Source organism: Erpetoichthys calabaricus, chromosome 5 (assembly GCF_900747795.2).
Source record: "Erpetoichthys calabaricus chromosome 5, fErpCal1.3, whole genome shotgun sequence".
In the NCBI taxonomy this organism is placed as follows: domain Eukaryota; kingdom Metazoa; phylum Chordata; class Cladistia; order Polypteriformes; family Polypteridae; genus Erpetoichthys; species Erpetoichthys calabaricus.
The window spans coordinates 251,769,973-251,785,975 of record NC_041398.2 but is presented as its reverse complement, the minus strand read 5'-3'; the positions used below and the strand labels follow the sequence as shown (position 1 = coordinate 251,785,975).

The 16,003-nt window shown below is 51.4% G+C and overlaps 1 protein-coding gene across 1 annotated transcript in view; it reads left to right on the top strand.

The window, feature by feature from the left end:
* Window positions 1-16,003, top strand: part of glra3 (glycine receptor, alpha 3) — a 45,070-nt gene that overhangs the window by 19,136 nt on the left and 9,931 nt on the right. The window contains exons 4-8 of the mRNA XM_028791157.2: window positions 122-345; window positions 1,812-1,894; window positions 4,183-4,320; window positions 11,022-11,236; window positions 11,664-11,810. Coding sequence (XP_028646990.1) covers window positions 122-345; window positions 1,812-1,894; window positions 4,183-4,320; window positions 11,022-11,236; window positions 11,664-11,810 — 807 coding nt within the window. The remainder of the gene's footprint in view (window positions 1-121; window positions 346-1,811; window positions 1,895-4,182; window positions 4,321-11,021; window positions 11,237-11,663; window positions 11,811-16,003) is intronic.

The window sequence follows — 16,003 nt, the reverse complement described above, 5'->3', positions numbered from 1 at the left end:
GGCATGTCCCCCCCCACCGTGGTCCTACAGCCCCATAATCGGCCTGATCACCTCACACGGTTGGTATAAGGGGCGTCGGGACAAACGCGGGCGACTGACGATTCTCTGTTTGTCTCCACAGGATTACCGAGTGAACATCTTCTTACGGCAGCAGTGGAATGACCCTCGCCTGGCATACAGTGAATACCCCGACGACTCCCTCGATCTCGACCCCTCAATGCTGGATTCCATATGGAAACCCGACTTGTTTTTTGCAAACGAGAAGGGGGCTCATTTTCATGAAGTTACCACAGACAACAAGCTGCTACGCATTTTCAACAATGGAAACGTCCTTTACTCCATTAGGTGAGTATCTCAAGGGTCAGGGGGAACACCCTGGTGGCACAAATAGGCGACATGCCAGTGTGATGGGCAGCTTTGACCTTCCTATTAAGGTTTGGGGACTTCACCTGCACTGTGAGGCTTAACAGAACACAAATGTTGGGGGGCACCCCTAATGGAGCCCCCCCACCACATGAAGACGTTCACTCTGAGCAATAAGAAGACCACCACAGAAAGATGAAGGGGGTGGTGAGCAGCACCGGGCCACGTCTCGAGGTCATGAAGGGTCACACCAACTGGTACAGCAGAATGGGAGCCATGGAGTCTTCTCCTGGCCCAGGTGACCCATCGCCTCTCCCCCACACCGGACCCCAGGCTCACGTGGCTCTATCAGAGGACCTCCAGCATCGAGCCTGGCTGGCCACCAAGTGGTCTCCTCAAAGTCTCGGGACCACTGGACTGACTCTGAGATGTCCAGTAGCTTTTACTGTTTATGTGACTTATGTGACTCAAGGGCTGAATTGGCACACCATAGCGGAGAAAAAAGGACTTGGCGCGATTGCTGCCAGCCAATGTTGCCCAATTACAAAGCATTTTCTGACACGCCTGCATTTCAGAGAGTCCTGCGAATGGACGCTGGCACAGGCCACCCGACGTCTCCCTCAACAGTCCAAGAATGTCCAGCTACTCGTTTGGCATCCAGACTGCCCACTGCCCGCAGTCTCTCTTGTCAAATGGCCTGTACACCTGTGGTGCCGACTTTTCTTTTTCACTTCATGCCACCGTGAGCTGACGAATTCACACTGAACAGCAGCAGCCATCATGCTCTTGGTATCCATCGTGGTCCTTCGGGTCACATTGGCCTGACACGTTGGCTTTTACTCCGTTTGACCATGCGGGGCACATTGGCATTGGCGATCTGTTCACACGCACATTGAGAATAAGCATCAGCTACAAATTTGAAATCAGGATTGAGTTCCTTTCAGCTGCAGTGTGAGCCCCCTGATCAATGCCACCTCCCAGCCAGCATTGCCCCCCCCCACCACCCCACAGTTTGAAAATCAAATCAACATCAAAGACACCAAAATCGCAATCTCATGGACAGACAGAAGGAGAGAAACACAGCAGGGGGTCTCAGGCTGGCACTCAACATCCACAGAGTCCGCTCCATGTCTCCCACTTTAAACAGGCCGGCCTCTTCATCTTTTTAGGATGATGATGATGATGATACCACTCCTCTGCCTTTAACAGACATGCACTTGTGGCATTCCCTGCTAATTTCACATGGTGGTCTGTAGAGGGGACTTCCACCCTAAACCTGGGTGGCACAGCACTGGCCCACAAACCCAAATACCACATCTCCACCATGCCTGCCTGCCCCCCCACATCACCTCTCCAAGTCGGGACGGGCCTGGGCAGACAGCGTGTGCGCTCGGTGAAACACATTGCCCAAAGGTGGCACATGTTAACCCCTTCATGCTTTCTTTCAGGTTGACATTAATCCTTTCTTGCCCTATGGACCTCAAAAACTTTCCAATGGACGTGCAGACGTGCATCATGCAGCTGGAGAGCTGTGAGTATCTGGTCAGTCTGTGGTGCTCGTTAGAACTACCGTCTCTTCTTAGTAAGGGGGTGACCTGAACTGGGGGGCTGAGAGGCGGGGGTGGAGAAGTGACATGGGCACACGTCCCTCCCACCTTTAAATGGCATGGCTTCATCAAAGGCCATTTTCAATGTAAAGGCTTGTTCTCACATACAAAGCCCACCTCTACTACCTCAGGTTTGGTTTGATCACAAATTTGGGTGGTCCAGCAAGTTCCCAGGTCAATGTTGTTTCCTTTGTGACCAGCAGGACCGTCATGGTGCCCACTGTTTGATCCTTCCACTGGCCCCTCATCCTCCTTCGAGTCGAGCCCCTGCTTCTCTGTGTCTGTACAAGGCCAGTAATGGAGGTCCTACTCACCGCCTAGACCTCCCTCTAGTGGCCACGGCAACTAAAAACACGGTCATCTACATTGTGGGGTGGGCTCATTGGACGACCTGAACTTGGCAGGTTCATGGTGGGCATCATGGAGACACAGCAGGCAGTCACACACACCTGAACCTGAACATCAGCCCGGGGCACCTCTGATCTCTGCTGTCCCAGCTCCATCCATGATGTGGGGGCTTATGAGCGGCAGTCCAATGACAAAGACGTCGTTCCCAGTGCTAGTCCACAATTCACCAGGGGACTCCCTTCATGCCACAGACCTGAGGAAGGGAATAAAAGAAGAGGGAGGGTGGCACAGTGGTCAGTTAGCACTCAGGTGTTTGAATCCCTTTGCCCACTCATTGCCCCCTGCGCAGTCCTCATGCTCTCTCTGTGTTTGGGTGGACTTTCCTGACATGTGCCAAAGTAAACTGGAACTGTGTGTGTGTGTGTGTGTGTCAATAGGCCACCTCCAGCTGTGCTTCCTGCCTCGTGCCTCATGTTGCCAAGATGGGATCAGATGTCACACCAAACTACATGAAGGGAGCTGGAGAACGTCACATTGTATTCGGTGACCTTCAATTAGATGGTCAATCGTCAGCTACTCGCAGTGTTCGAGTGTCTCATTCATTGTGTGTGTGACACGCCTGTCACCAGGCCATGTGGGACATACAAGAACTTCACTGCACTTACTGTGTGCAAACATCTGACAGCGAAGATGGCAAACACACATGAACTTGTGCCAGCGTGACTCTCTCTGGCATACGGAGATTACCTGCTGACCACATCCTGACCACTCCTGCAGGACACTGGGGACCCTCCTGCTCCAAGACACTTTCTCTAATCCTGAATAACAAACCCCACTTCACGCCGTTGCAGACGTCTACATTTGCTTCTCCATCTTCAAGCACAGCACCCAGGGGTTGGACGCCACTTAAGGGAAGGGCCTGAAATCAAGCAGGGTGACGCACTCATGAAGCCCCCCCAGTATCGTCCACACATACAGGAGACGTCACGTCTCCTAATGACTGAGCAGAGGGCAGCGCGGTGTCACCCTGTGATGGACTGGCACCCCTCCAGCCCTGTGCCAATGATATCTAGGACAGGCTCCTCAACCCAACAAATGTGGGTGACGTCTTCCGAGACATGAGGGGTCTTCAAATCTCAGAACTCAATCTGTAACCTCCAACTCCAACATCTGAGGTAGACTGCTGTACGGTGAACTTCTACAGAGGACAATAAGGACCCCAGAAACCTAAGAATGCAGAATCCTCTCAGCCTCGTATGACCGGACCACCTGAGTCCACACTTTGTGGGGTCTGTTTGTATTCACACGTAAGCACATCAGCCAGAGTTCCAGCCATCTGAATTGGTTTGGTGGCACCTCACTGGGTGGCGATGTCACATTGTGCTGCCGTCTTATTATTTCTGATGGCGTCACGTTCAGGTCCCTTTGTTATGGGTGTAGATGGACAGCTTGTGCTTTAGCAAACGTAATATGGTTCATCCCAATCTGAGCTTGAGATGGGTGGCAGAGCGGCTGGACGTGGCACCTCACCTTCAGGTTGTAGTCCCATCATCTTCATCTGTTGGTGTATGGGGCGGCAGTACAAGATGGCCACATCCAGAACTTCCCAGTAAAGGAGCAGAACGACTCTGTGGTGTCCAACGTGTTCTGCAGGCCAAGAGCTTCTTCTGCGGAGTCGGCCCGGCGGTGCACTAAAACCCTGAACTGTCGACTTCTGGAACATTCAGATGAAAACACAAAATGGCCGTCCTAATGTCTGCCATCAATTTTAGGGATTCCACAGACAGTGTGCCTTCTCGAACCCCAACATGGCCCAACATGGCGGATGCCCACTTTAAGTCTCCCTTCTTGTTATTTCCTGCAGTTGGATACACAATGAACGACTTGATTTTTGAGTGGCAAGAAAATGGCCCGGTGCAGGTGGCAGAAGGCCTGACGCTACCACAGTTCATCCTGAAGGAGGAGTCGGACCTGCGCTACTGCACCAAGCATTACAACACAGGTGAGTGAGGCATGCTGGGAGGACGGCCATGGCAGGTAGGGCTGAATGGAGTGACGAGGCGTTACAAAGCATGGGGGCACTAAATGAATGCCACCAGGAGAGCGCCAGTCTGTAGGCCGCTGGCTTCTCTTCATTTACACTCACATGTCGAAGCTTCAGTCGGGGCACAGAGCACAGGCTAAGTATCCCATAAAACTCTCTCCTGCCATGCATGCCTGTTTTAAGGGCACTGCCATCCCAGTCATACAGCATCAGGGACAGCAGCTCATATCTAACTATAGCCACTGCGGCATCTGAAGCCTTTCCAATGGCACGTCCACCCTCACTCACCTATGAGCTTATGTAAGCGGCGCCCTGTGTGCCAGTGCAGATCAGGATCAAACTCAGCAGAGATGAATTGTGCCACACAGAAGCTGGCGGCGTCTAGCAGGCTGCCTTACGTGCTCTTGCCTCTCGGCGTCAGCAAGTGGAATTCACATCCTAGAAATGAGTCACGGGCTGCACAAGAGCGTGAGTCAGTTGGCAGCTTCGGGCACCCTCTGTCACACAGCACCCATCAGTACCAATGCTGCAGGGCGGGTTGGAGAAAGAGGCAAACCAGAGCCCACCACTGCAGTCCGGTCATAAGCACTTGGGAGGCTTGGCTAAAGACACTTAACCAAGCTGGAATGAGTGGAGAGAAATATAAAGAAGTGCACCCATGCCCAGGGTGATGCCCGGCCGATAAATGTTGGCAATGCAGCAACTTCAACTGAGCAGCTTCTAGAAGAACCACAGCATGACCCAAACTGGCACCCTTTTATCTTGTAGGGAGTGACTGCCGCTTCATTTATGGGAAAGTGTGCAGCATGCATTGGCACAAACTGGCACACTATTACCTTGTAGAGAGTGACCGCCGCTTTATTTATGGGAAAGTGTGCAGCATGCATTGGCACAAACTGGCACACTATTATCTTGTAGGGAGTGACCGCCGCTTCATTTATAGGAAGGTGTGCAGCAAGCGTTGGCACAAACTGGCACACTTTTATCTTGTAGGGAGTGACCGCCGCTTCATTTATGGGAAGGTTGGCACAAACGTCTGGAGGTTTCGTGAAATGAGTGACGAAGTGGTGTGGCGCACAGCAGGCCTCCTGGGACCTTTAAATCTCGACTTTCAATCGCATTCACAAATATCTGCTTAGCATCCAACCCAACTTACAAAAAAGTTCAACATCATGGAGGAAATATCAGTCTGGGGACAAGTGTGACAGATAAGGGGACAAAACCGATGACCGCCACTCGTTACGATTCCTAGGTTACAAAACAGACAGAATTTCACCAATGGGGGTGATGATCGCAGGACCATCCAAGCGTCTCCAGCATGAAGATGTCGGCTCCTTGACTGCTCAGATCTGAGCTTCACGTGAGCCGCTGAACCAAAGTCTTGTGGTGCGGGACCCTCGGAGGGCCTCTGGAAGACCCAGGGGTCCGAGCAACATGGAAGGACAGCTGTTGCCCATCCGTGGGTGAGCTTGTTGTTCTGAATGGCCTGAGCTCAAGGCAGCTTTTCTGATGAGCGGGCACTCTGCCCCCACAGGAGGCTTGGTAAAATGTTCCACATATCCACTACTGCTGGCATCTCTCACTGGTTTTCTGATGGTCACCAGTCTGTGGGAGACATGCTATTCACCGTACCTTGGAATGAACATGAACTTTATCTGAGATGCCCCTAAACCGCCCACCTCTACAAATCTCATTCAGTTTCACCTGACCGGGCAAATCATAACAACGGCCAGGTGCCCTCAGGCTGGCTCGACTGGCACACCCAGCTGCAGCTTTTTATTTCAGCCCGTTAGTCCTTTTTGGCTAGCGTCCATCTCATTAATGTCATTTTTACATTTAGAAGAAAATCGCACTTTTGTCTTTTCTGTGCCCTCCTTTACTTGATGGCATCCCAGACAGTGATGAGCAGTGAAGACATGGGTGCAGATCATGGCACTCCTGCTTCTGCGCCCTACGCATATAGTGACAAAAGCCAGCTCAGTGCTGTGGCCCCATGCGTCTACAGCTGTTCACCTTTGGCAGGATGCCAGCCTCCATTATGCCAGCTGCTGTCGCCCGGCGTCTGCTTGTGATATGGAAATCCACACAATGGGCTTGCTGGGCTTTTCAGGGAATGCAGGAAGCGCTAAGAGTCCGCGTCTTACACTGCGGGGAATCGCCGGAACTCTTTCAGTGGGGTCCTACCCACAATGCATCTGTGTGTAGGTAAGAAGACCTGAACAAAGGACACTCTGGAGTGGCCTACAAACACGACGTCACTATGGTGGCTGACGGGGGTCTTTCCAGTCACCGTCTCTACTCGCCGAGCACACGGCGTTTTAGACCAAACTGAACAGCCTGCTTCTGTGCTTTAACATGAAGAAGACGAAGGTGTGACGACTCGGTGCCACCACCATTGGCACAGCTCTGGAGGCTCTCCTAACAAGTAACCCGCTGGCTTTGGCACACACCTCCCTCAGCAGGTGCCACTCTGGCTACAAAGACATTTAAATACAAAAAGCAAGAAAATAAAATCAAAAAAAGGAGCAAAAGAGACGGCAATGCGAGCAAAGCGAGGGTGGTCCTAAATCTGGAAACGAGCCGAGAAACAGACAAGCGGTCCTCGCCAAAGTCTCCTCCAAAGTGAGCCGCCAGGAAGTCGCTCGTTCAGCCAGCTGGCCTTTACAGGAGTGGGCGGGACAACCGTGACCTCAGCAGAAGGCCCCGCCCCCACAGAAAGGCCATAATCAAGTAATAAATAAATAAATATAATAAAACAGACGTAAGCGACAAGCAGATCAATGATAACAAGAAGTCACAAACCAGCAGAACTCAGACGTAAGACACCGGAGTCCCGTCCCTAAAACGAACGCCTCAAAGTCACCGACACGTTCACTTTTGACAGAAGCTTTACTTCAGTATCCAGCATCATCATGGCTTCAGTTTCTAATGCAGAGGGCCTTCTGTCACAGGCGGGGGGCTACAGCCTTCAACGTGGTCTTCACAGAGAGCTGATGTGGGCACAAAATGTTTGGGTGGCAAGTCCAGTGGCTTTGTTTTAATCCAGTCTAGACACCATTGTGCCATACGCAGTGGTGGCACCAAATAACTGGACAGTGCAGTGTGACACAACCCATTAACACAGGCCAAGGGCATGATGGGTAAAGAAGAGAACAATAGTTCAATATTGAGAATGAGGTAAGTGAATGGCAGTTCACATTTCAGATTGACAGTAAGAAAGAAAGGACTAACGAACAGTAGAAACAAATGTGCTGCATATACGTTCACCACTAGGGGCAGCGCCAAGCTCAGAGAACCTGTGGAGTACCTGGCAGAAGTGGCACAGATAGTACCAGACGAAGGTGGCAAAAAGAGACGGAGACTGAGGGGTGAAAACACGGCCGTTCCATGCCAACATCAGCGTCTGCTTGAGGAGGACAACTCAGGACTGGCAATGAGGGCACAACTGCAGTCAAAAGGGACACGTGCAGCGTGCTCTGTAGGTGCCACTTATTTGAGAAGCGCAGCTCAGCGAGATTTCGACTTAATATGCAGGATGACAGACTTGAAAAGCAGCAAACTAAAAAGGGCGAACAAGGAAGTGAATCTTCAACACCCAACATGAGAAATGAAGCCACACGGCAGGAGAGCAACGGCCGCTTTACTGGGGCCTTCCAAGTGCTCCGAAGGACAGGATGGGAGCGGCAGGTGCATTATGGGTAGGAGACCCTCATCTGGACGCTTCCCTCAGGGTTTTGCTCTCTTTCATGTTTTACTAATCTAAGTCTTTCCTTACCAATCAGCACACGCGAAGTGCGTTTTTCATGGCAGTTGTGGCTTCCCTTTTAACATTCAGCTTCATTTGCACCCGTGTCTGCACAGCGTGTCACTAAGGCTCAGCGACCGAGGACAATTAATGGAGCAAAGTCTGTAGAGAAAGAAGAAAAGTACAATAAAGTGAAAGACATGAAAAAGACCAGCGGCGGACATCACAGGAGCACATCGTCTTCTGAGCAACGAACTAAAGACCTCAATCACGGAGAAGCCAGCAGAGCCACCGACGTGCTTGGGGGGGGTAGGCCAGTGGCCGAGACCCCCAGTGCATTACGCGTCACTACTGACCCCCGCTCTCTGCACCAATCACGCTTCGCCGTGCACCCTGCTGCCTGCGCGCACTCTCACACACACACACACACACACACACACACACACACACAGTCTCCCACCAGACTTGTGCAGTGCTAGTCCACTCTGTTTTATCATTTAGGTCCTGAACATAAGATCTCCCAGGGTGGCCCCAACTGGGAGGACTGGCGCTGCCTCCGATTTATGACATAATGCTGGCCTTCCAGCGATCTTCAGACATCCAAGTTAAAGGTGGGCACCAGGCTGACACCCGTCACAAGACATCAAGATGAATATGAAAGCCTGTACAGTTAACGAGTGGCGGGCGGCCGAAGGGTAAAAGCGCCGTTTATGAAGCCATCAGCTGTGCGTCTGTTCCATGGCCATCTTCATCGCTGTTTTCAAAGAGTCTTCACACGACCACTTGATCCCAGATGGATTAGCACTCGTTTGAGATTTCCCAGTATGTAATTCTGTAATGCGCTTCTCTAGTAGTGCTGGCTGGCATGGGTGGTAAAACGGCTGGCACAACAAAAACATGGCATTACAGAGGACAGCGGTCACTCTATTACCACGTTGTCGTTGTTTGGACCAATCCCACATTTTTCAAATCCAAACCCCCCCCAAGTCCTGAAGTCACCCAATGGTGCGGTGCACCTCTAAGACGCCGAGCAGGCAGTTGTTCTCACCAGCGACGTCACATTATTTGAGCCTTGGCCTGGCATGAATATTCAGGAAAGGCCTACTGTGACGACACTCAGCCCACAAGCCACTTTGCGGTGAACATCAAGGTCATCTCAAGTCAACCACCTCAGGTAGACGGCCGCGGCCCCTTTATGATAAAGCGACGCTTGGCCCCCTCAGCCTCCACTACGACAATCCCAAATCTGACTAATCTCAGGACAAAGACCCCCCACACACACACCCCCACCGTCACAATGAGCCAATCTGGGACTGTCAATCATCCCAAGGGGAGGGGGGGGGGTACCTGGAGGAAAAGCCACACAGACACAAGGACAGGGTGCAGCTGATGCCCAGCCAGTCTCGGACTCTTCAGTCCAAGGACACTCCTACCTGTACGGCTCCTCCGCGGACGATGCTGTGCTGCCAAGGACCCCCGGGCACATCAAAAACATTAAAATGACTGGCAGCAACAGGAAGACCTGTAATAACAACAACAATAATAATAATAATAGATTGTATTTATTTATATATGGCGAATAGAGATTTCTGTTATCAATACTTGAACCCATAGAGCTGTCCGAGCCCATAAGGTGCTGTGCAGACGACGTCACCAGTACCTCAGGTGGGCACATCTAGAGGGTCCGAAGCCCACCAACCCTCCTGACAGCATACAAGTCTCAGCGAGGACTGGGGTGGATGGGGGGGTCCTAATAAGTAAAAAGAGACACCTGCTGGACAGAAGGGGAAGTGCATTCAGCGTTTGGGGGGCTCTCAAAATGAGTCCTGCCCAACTGCCCCCGTGACCCCACACTCACATTAGGCACTTTGTAAATTTCTACATGGAGCCCAAAACCCAAACGACTGGCACTTTTGGATTTGAATTCACAAGCACTTGAGTGTTTTCAGAGATAAAGTTAAAAAGCCCCACAATTCACATCTTCATCTTCTTCATCATCATCATCGTGATTTGCATTTTCCTTTTTCAGTTTTTTGCTAAAGTGCAGCTCGGACACTGAAGCTGTGCCAGCCTTTCATCATTCCGTGTCACTTGCCGGTCACCGCCTGTCTGCTCGGCTTATTGTCGATTGTCATTATTAAGATTCAATTACAGAGCACAGAATTAAAGGACAAACTCGTAGAGAAATAATAAAAACGAGGCAGGAGTGTAAAGCTACAGCAGAAACACAAAGGGATTCTAAACATCTTATTAACGTCACAAATCACCGAAGACGAGTGAATTCAATCAAATCAGTTTGGGAGAAAACGACTGGAACAAAGCCTGCAGCCACAAGGGGGCGCAAAGACCAAGTCTGAGGTCCTGCTTTGGAGCGCTGGGACTTTGGTGGCGTCACTAGCTGGCACTTGATCGGCCAGGCCTCAGCTGGTGGCTCCCAAATGTCTCCATAAATGGTGCACGTTGTGCCCCTCAGGCTACAGGCCCCTGACCACTGCAAGGAGGTAAACTCGATGGCAGACTCCACGTTCCTAGCACCCTGACCAGGTGAATTTTTGAATGGAGGCCTAAAGATCAGGCCCTGGCTGGGCTGGGCTGGGCTGGGATGCTCTTCGCTCCTGCCAGGGGGTCTCGGTCAGGACAGACTGCGGCTTCCTCTCTTCCTCTGGGTGGGACAGGCTGAAGGAAGAGTAGATGTGGCAGGTTTGAACTCGCACGCCCGTCTCCTTGATTTGAAAGGAGCCCATTATTTGTTGTAGCCAGAAGGCAAGTTCTCTGATGAGAGCAGAAAGCAGTCAGGAGTTCCTGTCAGGTGGCAAACGACTGCAAATGCCACACAATTCACTCAGGTTAGCCCTGCTGATGCAAACTGTCTCACGTGTGTGTGTGTGTGTGCGCTCTCTCTCTCTTTACACAGGAAAGTTCACCTGCATTGAAGTCCGCTTTCATCTCGAACGACAGATGGGCTACTACCTCATCCAGATGTACATCCCCAGTCTGCTCATCGTCATCCTCTCCTGGGTCTCCTTTTGGATTAACATGGACGCCGCCCCGGCTAGAGTGGCTCTGGGGATCACCACCGTGCTGACCATGACCACGCAGAGCTCGGGCTCCCGAACCTCGCTGCCAAAGGTAAGGAGAGTCCATCCCTGGGCTTCAGCGCCGCTGCCCGTCCCAGCAGGCCGACCTGAGTGCCAACGCCATTAAACAACACAGCTTGAGGTCAAAGGCCTTGTGAGCACATTAACAGAAAAGACTTGACGTAGCGAGGACACAGGCGGGAGAGGGCTCTGCATTAAAGACCAGCCTGGATACCCGCCTGCCCGCCCCCTACCCCCTTCGGTCATACCACACCACTCCTAGTGAGCTGACCTCTAATGTCAAGAGGCCGAGACCTCCCCGGAGCACAGAGTTCATTTTTTCACTCCACGTGTTGAACGATTGCCAGGGTAATGGCGGGCATGCGGCCAGTCAGCAGCTCCTCAATCACAACGGCGGCCCTGGCATCAGTCACACGACCCAGTTAAACGTGCCCCGTTTCTCTCCTCTCACTTTGCAGGTCTCCTACGTTAAAGCCATTGACATCTGGATGGCCGTCTGCCTGCTCTTCGTCTTCTCGGCTCTCCTGGAGTACGCGGCGGTGAACTTTGTATCCAGGCAGCACAAGGAGCTCCTGAGATTTCGCCGAAAGCGAAAGAAGAACAAGGTGAGTGAAAGATGCCAGCTGTTAAACTCGGCAGGCCACTCGCTGTAGAATGTCGATAGACGCCATTCGTGTGAAGAAACTCGGTGACGCTTGGCAGCTCCCTCAGTGACCTCTGGGGTCTGACTGCTGGTCTCTGCTGGTCAGCTGGCACATTAGCTCACTGACCTTCGGCTTGAGCCCACTCTGGGATATCTTCATTAATGGAAAGGCCGACTTTATAGATGAACGCACCGCAGCAGCCATTTGGAGAATCCGTCATGACGGCAGATATTACAGTTCTGAAGGAGAAGCTGTCGGGATGAACGTTAAAATCAGGAGAAGCACACGTTTAGAAGAAGCTCCATTAACATCTTCATCCATCTATTTCTATTTTATTTAATACAAAATTAAAACTCAATATTAAAGAAAAATCAAACAGATAAAATAATGTGGCACGGTGGCGCAGTGGGTGGCACTGCTGCCTCGCAGTAAGGAGACCCGTCTGGGTTCACCTCCCGGGTCCTCCCCGTGTCTGCGTGGGTTTCCTCCCACAGTCCAAAGGCGCATTGGCCATCCGAAATTGTCCCTGGTGTGGGTGTGTGTGCCCTGCGGTGGGCTGGTGCTCTGCCCGGGGGTTTGTTTCCTGCCTTGCCACCCTGTGCTGGCTGGGATTGGCTCCAGCAGACCCCCGTGACCCTGTAGTTAGGATAATAACGTTGAATACACTTTACATTTAAGTGCGTCACTGTTTCCCCCTAACCCTGCATTTATTTTTGTAAAGCGCCTTTCACGGAGGGAGTGCCAGCTTTACAGACTGGTCAGAGCAAAGCACATCTAAGGGGCGCGTCGTCCATTAACGTTACAGCTGAGGCAACAGAGGGGAGCAACACAAAAACTGCAGCCAGTGAGAAGAAGAGCCAGTCCTGGAGACCAACTCGACGGGCGCCCCCTGCTGGCCACTCTACCCCATAGACCTGTGCCAGGCCATCTGAAGACGTAATCTGTGACTCCACAGGAGTCCCTTAATCCCACCACAGCTAATAAGAAGCGTCACTGAGCACAGAGCAGGCCTCGTCTCCATGATTTTAGATTCCACTCTGTGGACAGAGACCTGGAGACCTCGGTCAAGTGCCCATCCACTCGCCCCCTGCTGGCCACTCTACAGCAGGTCCGCATTGGCAGTCTAATCCGACGATACCATCTCTCCACCCTTCGATTCACAGACTCCCAGAGTCTGGGGCCTTTTCCAGGGGCGGGAGAACCGATGTCCTTGATGGCATCGACAAAGCAGGAATACAAAGAAAGGGCCTGGCACACCTGGCCCGCAAAAAAGAAAGTCCTTCATTCGAATGCTGATAAGTTACGAAGGCATCACACCGGGTTAGCAGTGTGGTTTAATTTTGTGAGGTGACCTACGAGTGATGAGCTCTGCATGAACAGCTTTACAGAACAAACTAGCATTGTTAAACACTTTGGAGACACGCCTCCTCCCCCATTCATTGGTCAGGAGCTCTGTCTTCTCTTTTGTACACTACAGTCGTGGCCCAAAGTTCTGAGAATGACCCGAGTGTTGGTGTTCACCAAGTCTGCTGCTTCAGATCTTCTTGTCAGATGTTTCTGTGGTCCACTGAAGTAGAATGACAAGCAGTCCAGAAGTCTTTATTGACAATGACATGAAGTTCATGCAGAGAGTCAACATCTGCAGTGTTGGCCCTCTGAGAGCAACTTCTGCCAACCACCCAAGAACAGCTTGGTGACCAACATGATGGAGCACCGGGCCATAAGGCAAAAATGACAAGTGGCTCGGGGGAGCAAAACTTCAACATTTGGGGTCCACGGCCAGAAAACTCCCCAGACCTTAATGTCATTGAGAAGGCAGGGGGACAAACAAAAACCCACCAGTTCAGATTATGTAAGTATGGGGGGCTGCCATCAGTCAGGATTGGGCCCAGAAGTTGACTGGCAGACAGTCTGCCAGGGCGGATTGCAGAGGTCTTGAAGGAGGAGGAAGGGCCATCCCTGCAAATACGGACTCTGTGCCACATAACGTCATGTCATTGTCCATGAAAGCCTTGGAAACATCTGAACTGCTTGTCATTCTACTTCAGTGGACCACAGCAACATCTGACAAGCAGATATGAGGCAGCAGACTTGGTGAACACCAACACTCGGGTCCTCCGACAAACTTTGGATTGTCCAGAGCTTCAGACTATTTTAACAAGAATACACGCATGTCTGACATACGGAATGGAAGTGCAGAACAGGAGCTTGAGGTGTCCTTCGTGGACAGTGTGCCACCATTCAGTGTGTCACATTAAAGTCCACCATAGCAGGAAGTCACTTGTCTGCGTTGCCCAATAGCACAAACACCACTGGAGGAAGTTGCAGATGATAAAGTTGAGATGTTAGGGTGGAGGATTTCTTGACGTTTTCACTTTTGCTTTTAACAGATGATGGCACTTCGTGTTTGTCTAGTTGAGGGTCCAAACATTGTCACATCAAAAAAAACAGTTGTGACTTCTAGTCGCGGGGCACCAGACCACGACAATTCAAACGACTTGCTGCCCAGGTCACGGTTACCGACGGAGTGCCAATCTGCCAGCACAGCTGTGCTCGCCCCTTTTTCTGACAGCCAATAGCATTCTGCCTGATGGGTTGTACGAAGGGTTAACGGTACCAGCTAGTTGAGCGCCAGTCTCAGCGCATTTCTTTCATTTCTTTCTCTTCTATCTTAGGGTGCAAACCACAAGGCAGCATTTGTGAGGTCCAAAGCGCCCGTCTTCCTTACTCCTCACCGCTGCCCTTGATGTCTTGTTCTCCCTGAGGAGCATTCAGTGGTCGTCACCTCTCGGGCACACCGAGCCCATCCTGCCCACCATGCGACTAAAGACAAAATCAGGCCGAGTCACAGGCCAGCTGGGGTGAATTGTTGAGGATGTCACATTAGACGACTGGCATCACAAGAGCACACGGCCTCAGAGAGCCACGCTAAGATTAGGGGAAGAACCACACGCTGACAACATCGTGACAGGGGGCCAGTAGAGGGGCACGTTAGCATCAGGAGCTGGCACACGGATTCAGGGGGCTCATCCACTTTGTGTGTTTAAAACAGTCAGACATCTTCTCTCCTGTCCCGTCTTCAAAATCTTCAAGCAGAGCCACGTAAGAAAATTGATAGCTGGCACACCATGGTGACTCATCCCTTGTTGGCATAAAGTCGGTCTTACCAGCGGTAGGTTTATTTATTGGATGGCAAAGTTTGAATGAATTACTCAGATTTCTCTGCATTGGTAAAATGTAACAAAGCGCTAGCAGGAAGAGCGTTCAGTTCAAAAGTAAGCGGGACACACACACACACACACACACACACACACCTACAGGCACACAGACCTACACACATACACAGACACACACACACCTACACACACCTACATACACAGACACACACCTACAGACACACACACACACCTACACACACACAGACCTACACACATACACAGACACACACACACCTCCCAAACAAGTCAAAGGCTCCTCAAGCTTTTCCAGAGGTCCACACGTGAGCCTCAGCAGACAAAGTTCTCCTGAGCAGCCGCTGGCCAGTTTGTGCCAAGCGTTATATGGAGGGCAGGAAGCTGTGCCCGTGTGGTTAGTGACACTCAAGATGGAAGTCATTTTGAACTAAACAAGGATGACAAAAAGTTGCAACAGAGGCATCTGCTCTAACAATTCAGTCTCGAGTCCCCCAGATGTCAACCCCACGGCCATTGTGAACAGCCGACGTATGAAACGTTCACAGACTGAGGGGCACAGCGGCCTCTGTCACTGGCTGGGAAGACTGGCACTCCACAGAGATGGGCATTAGAGCCCAACAAAGCCCACTATAATATCCCACTAACACTGATTGTATAAAATGTTGTTTTTGTTTTTTGTATTAAAAGATTTCAAGAGTCCCACTGCCACCCCCGCCCCGCCCTGCCCATCTGGAAGTTTGCCAGCTGAGATACGAGATTTGGTTTAACGTCCAGTGGCACCGCAGCTCCTGCAGCTTTAACTCCATAAATATAATATTTAAATATTTACTCTGCTTATCGCTGAACTGGATAAGCGTGTTGGGAAACAGAGGGGCGGCTGGACTTTGCGATGCCCGCTGCTCCGCTGGCACACCAGGGAGAGTACAGAAAATCTCAGTTGTGTAACAGCAGCCACTTTTA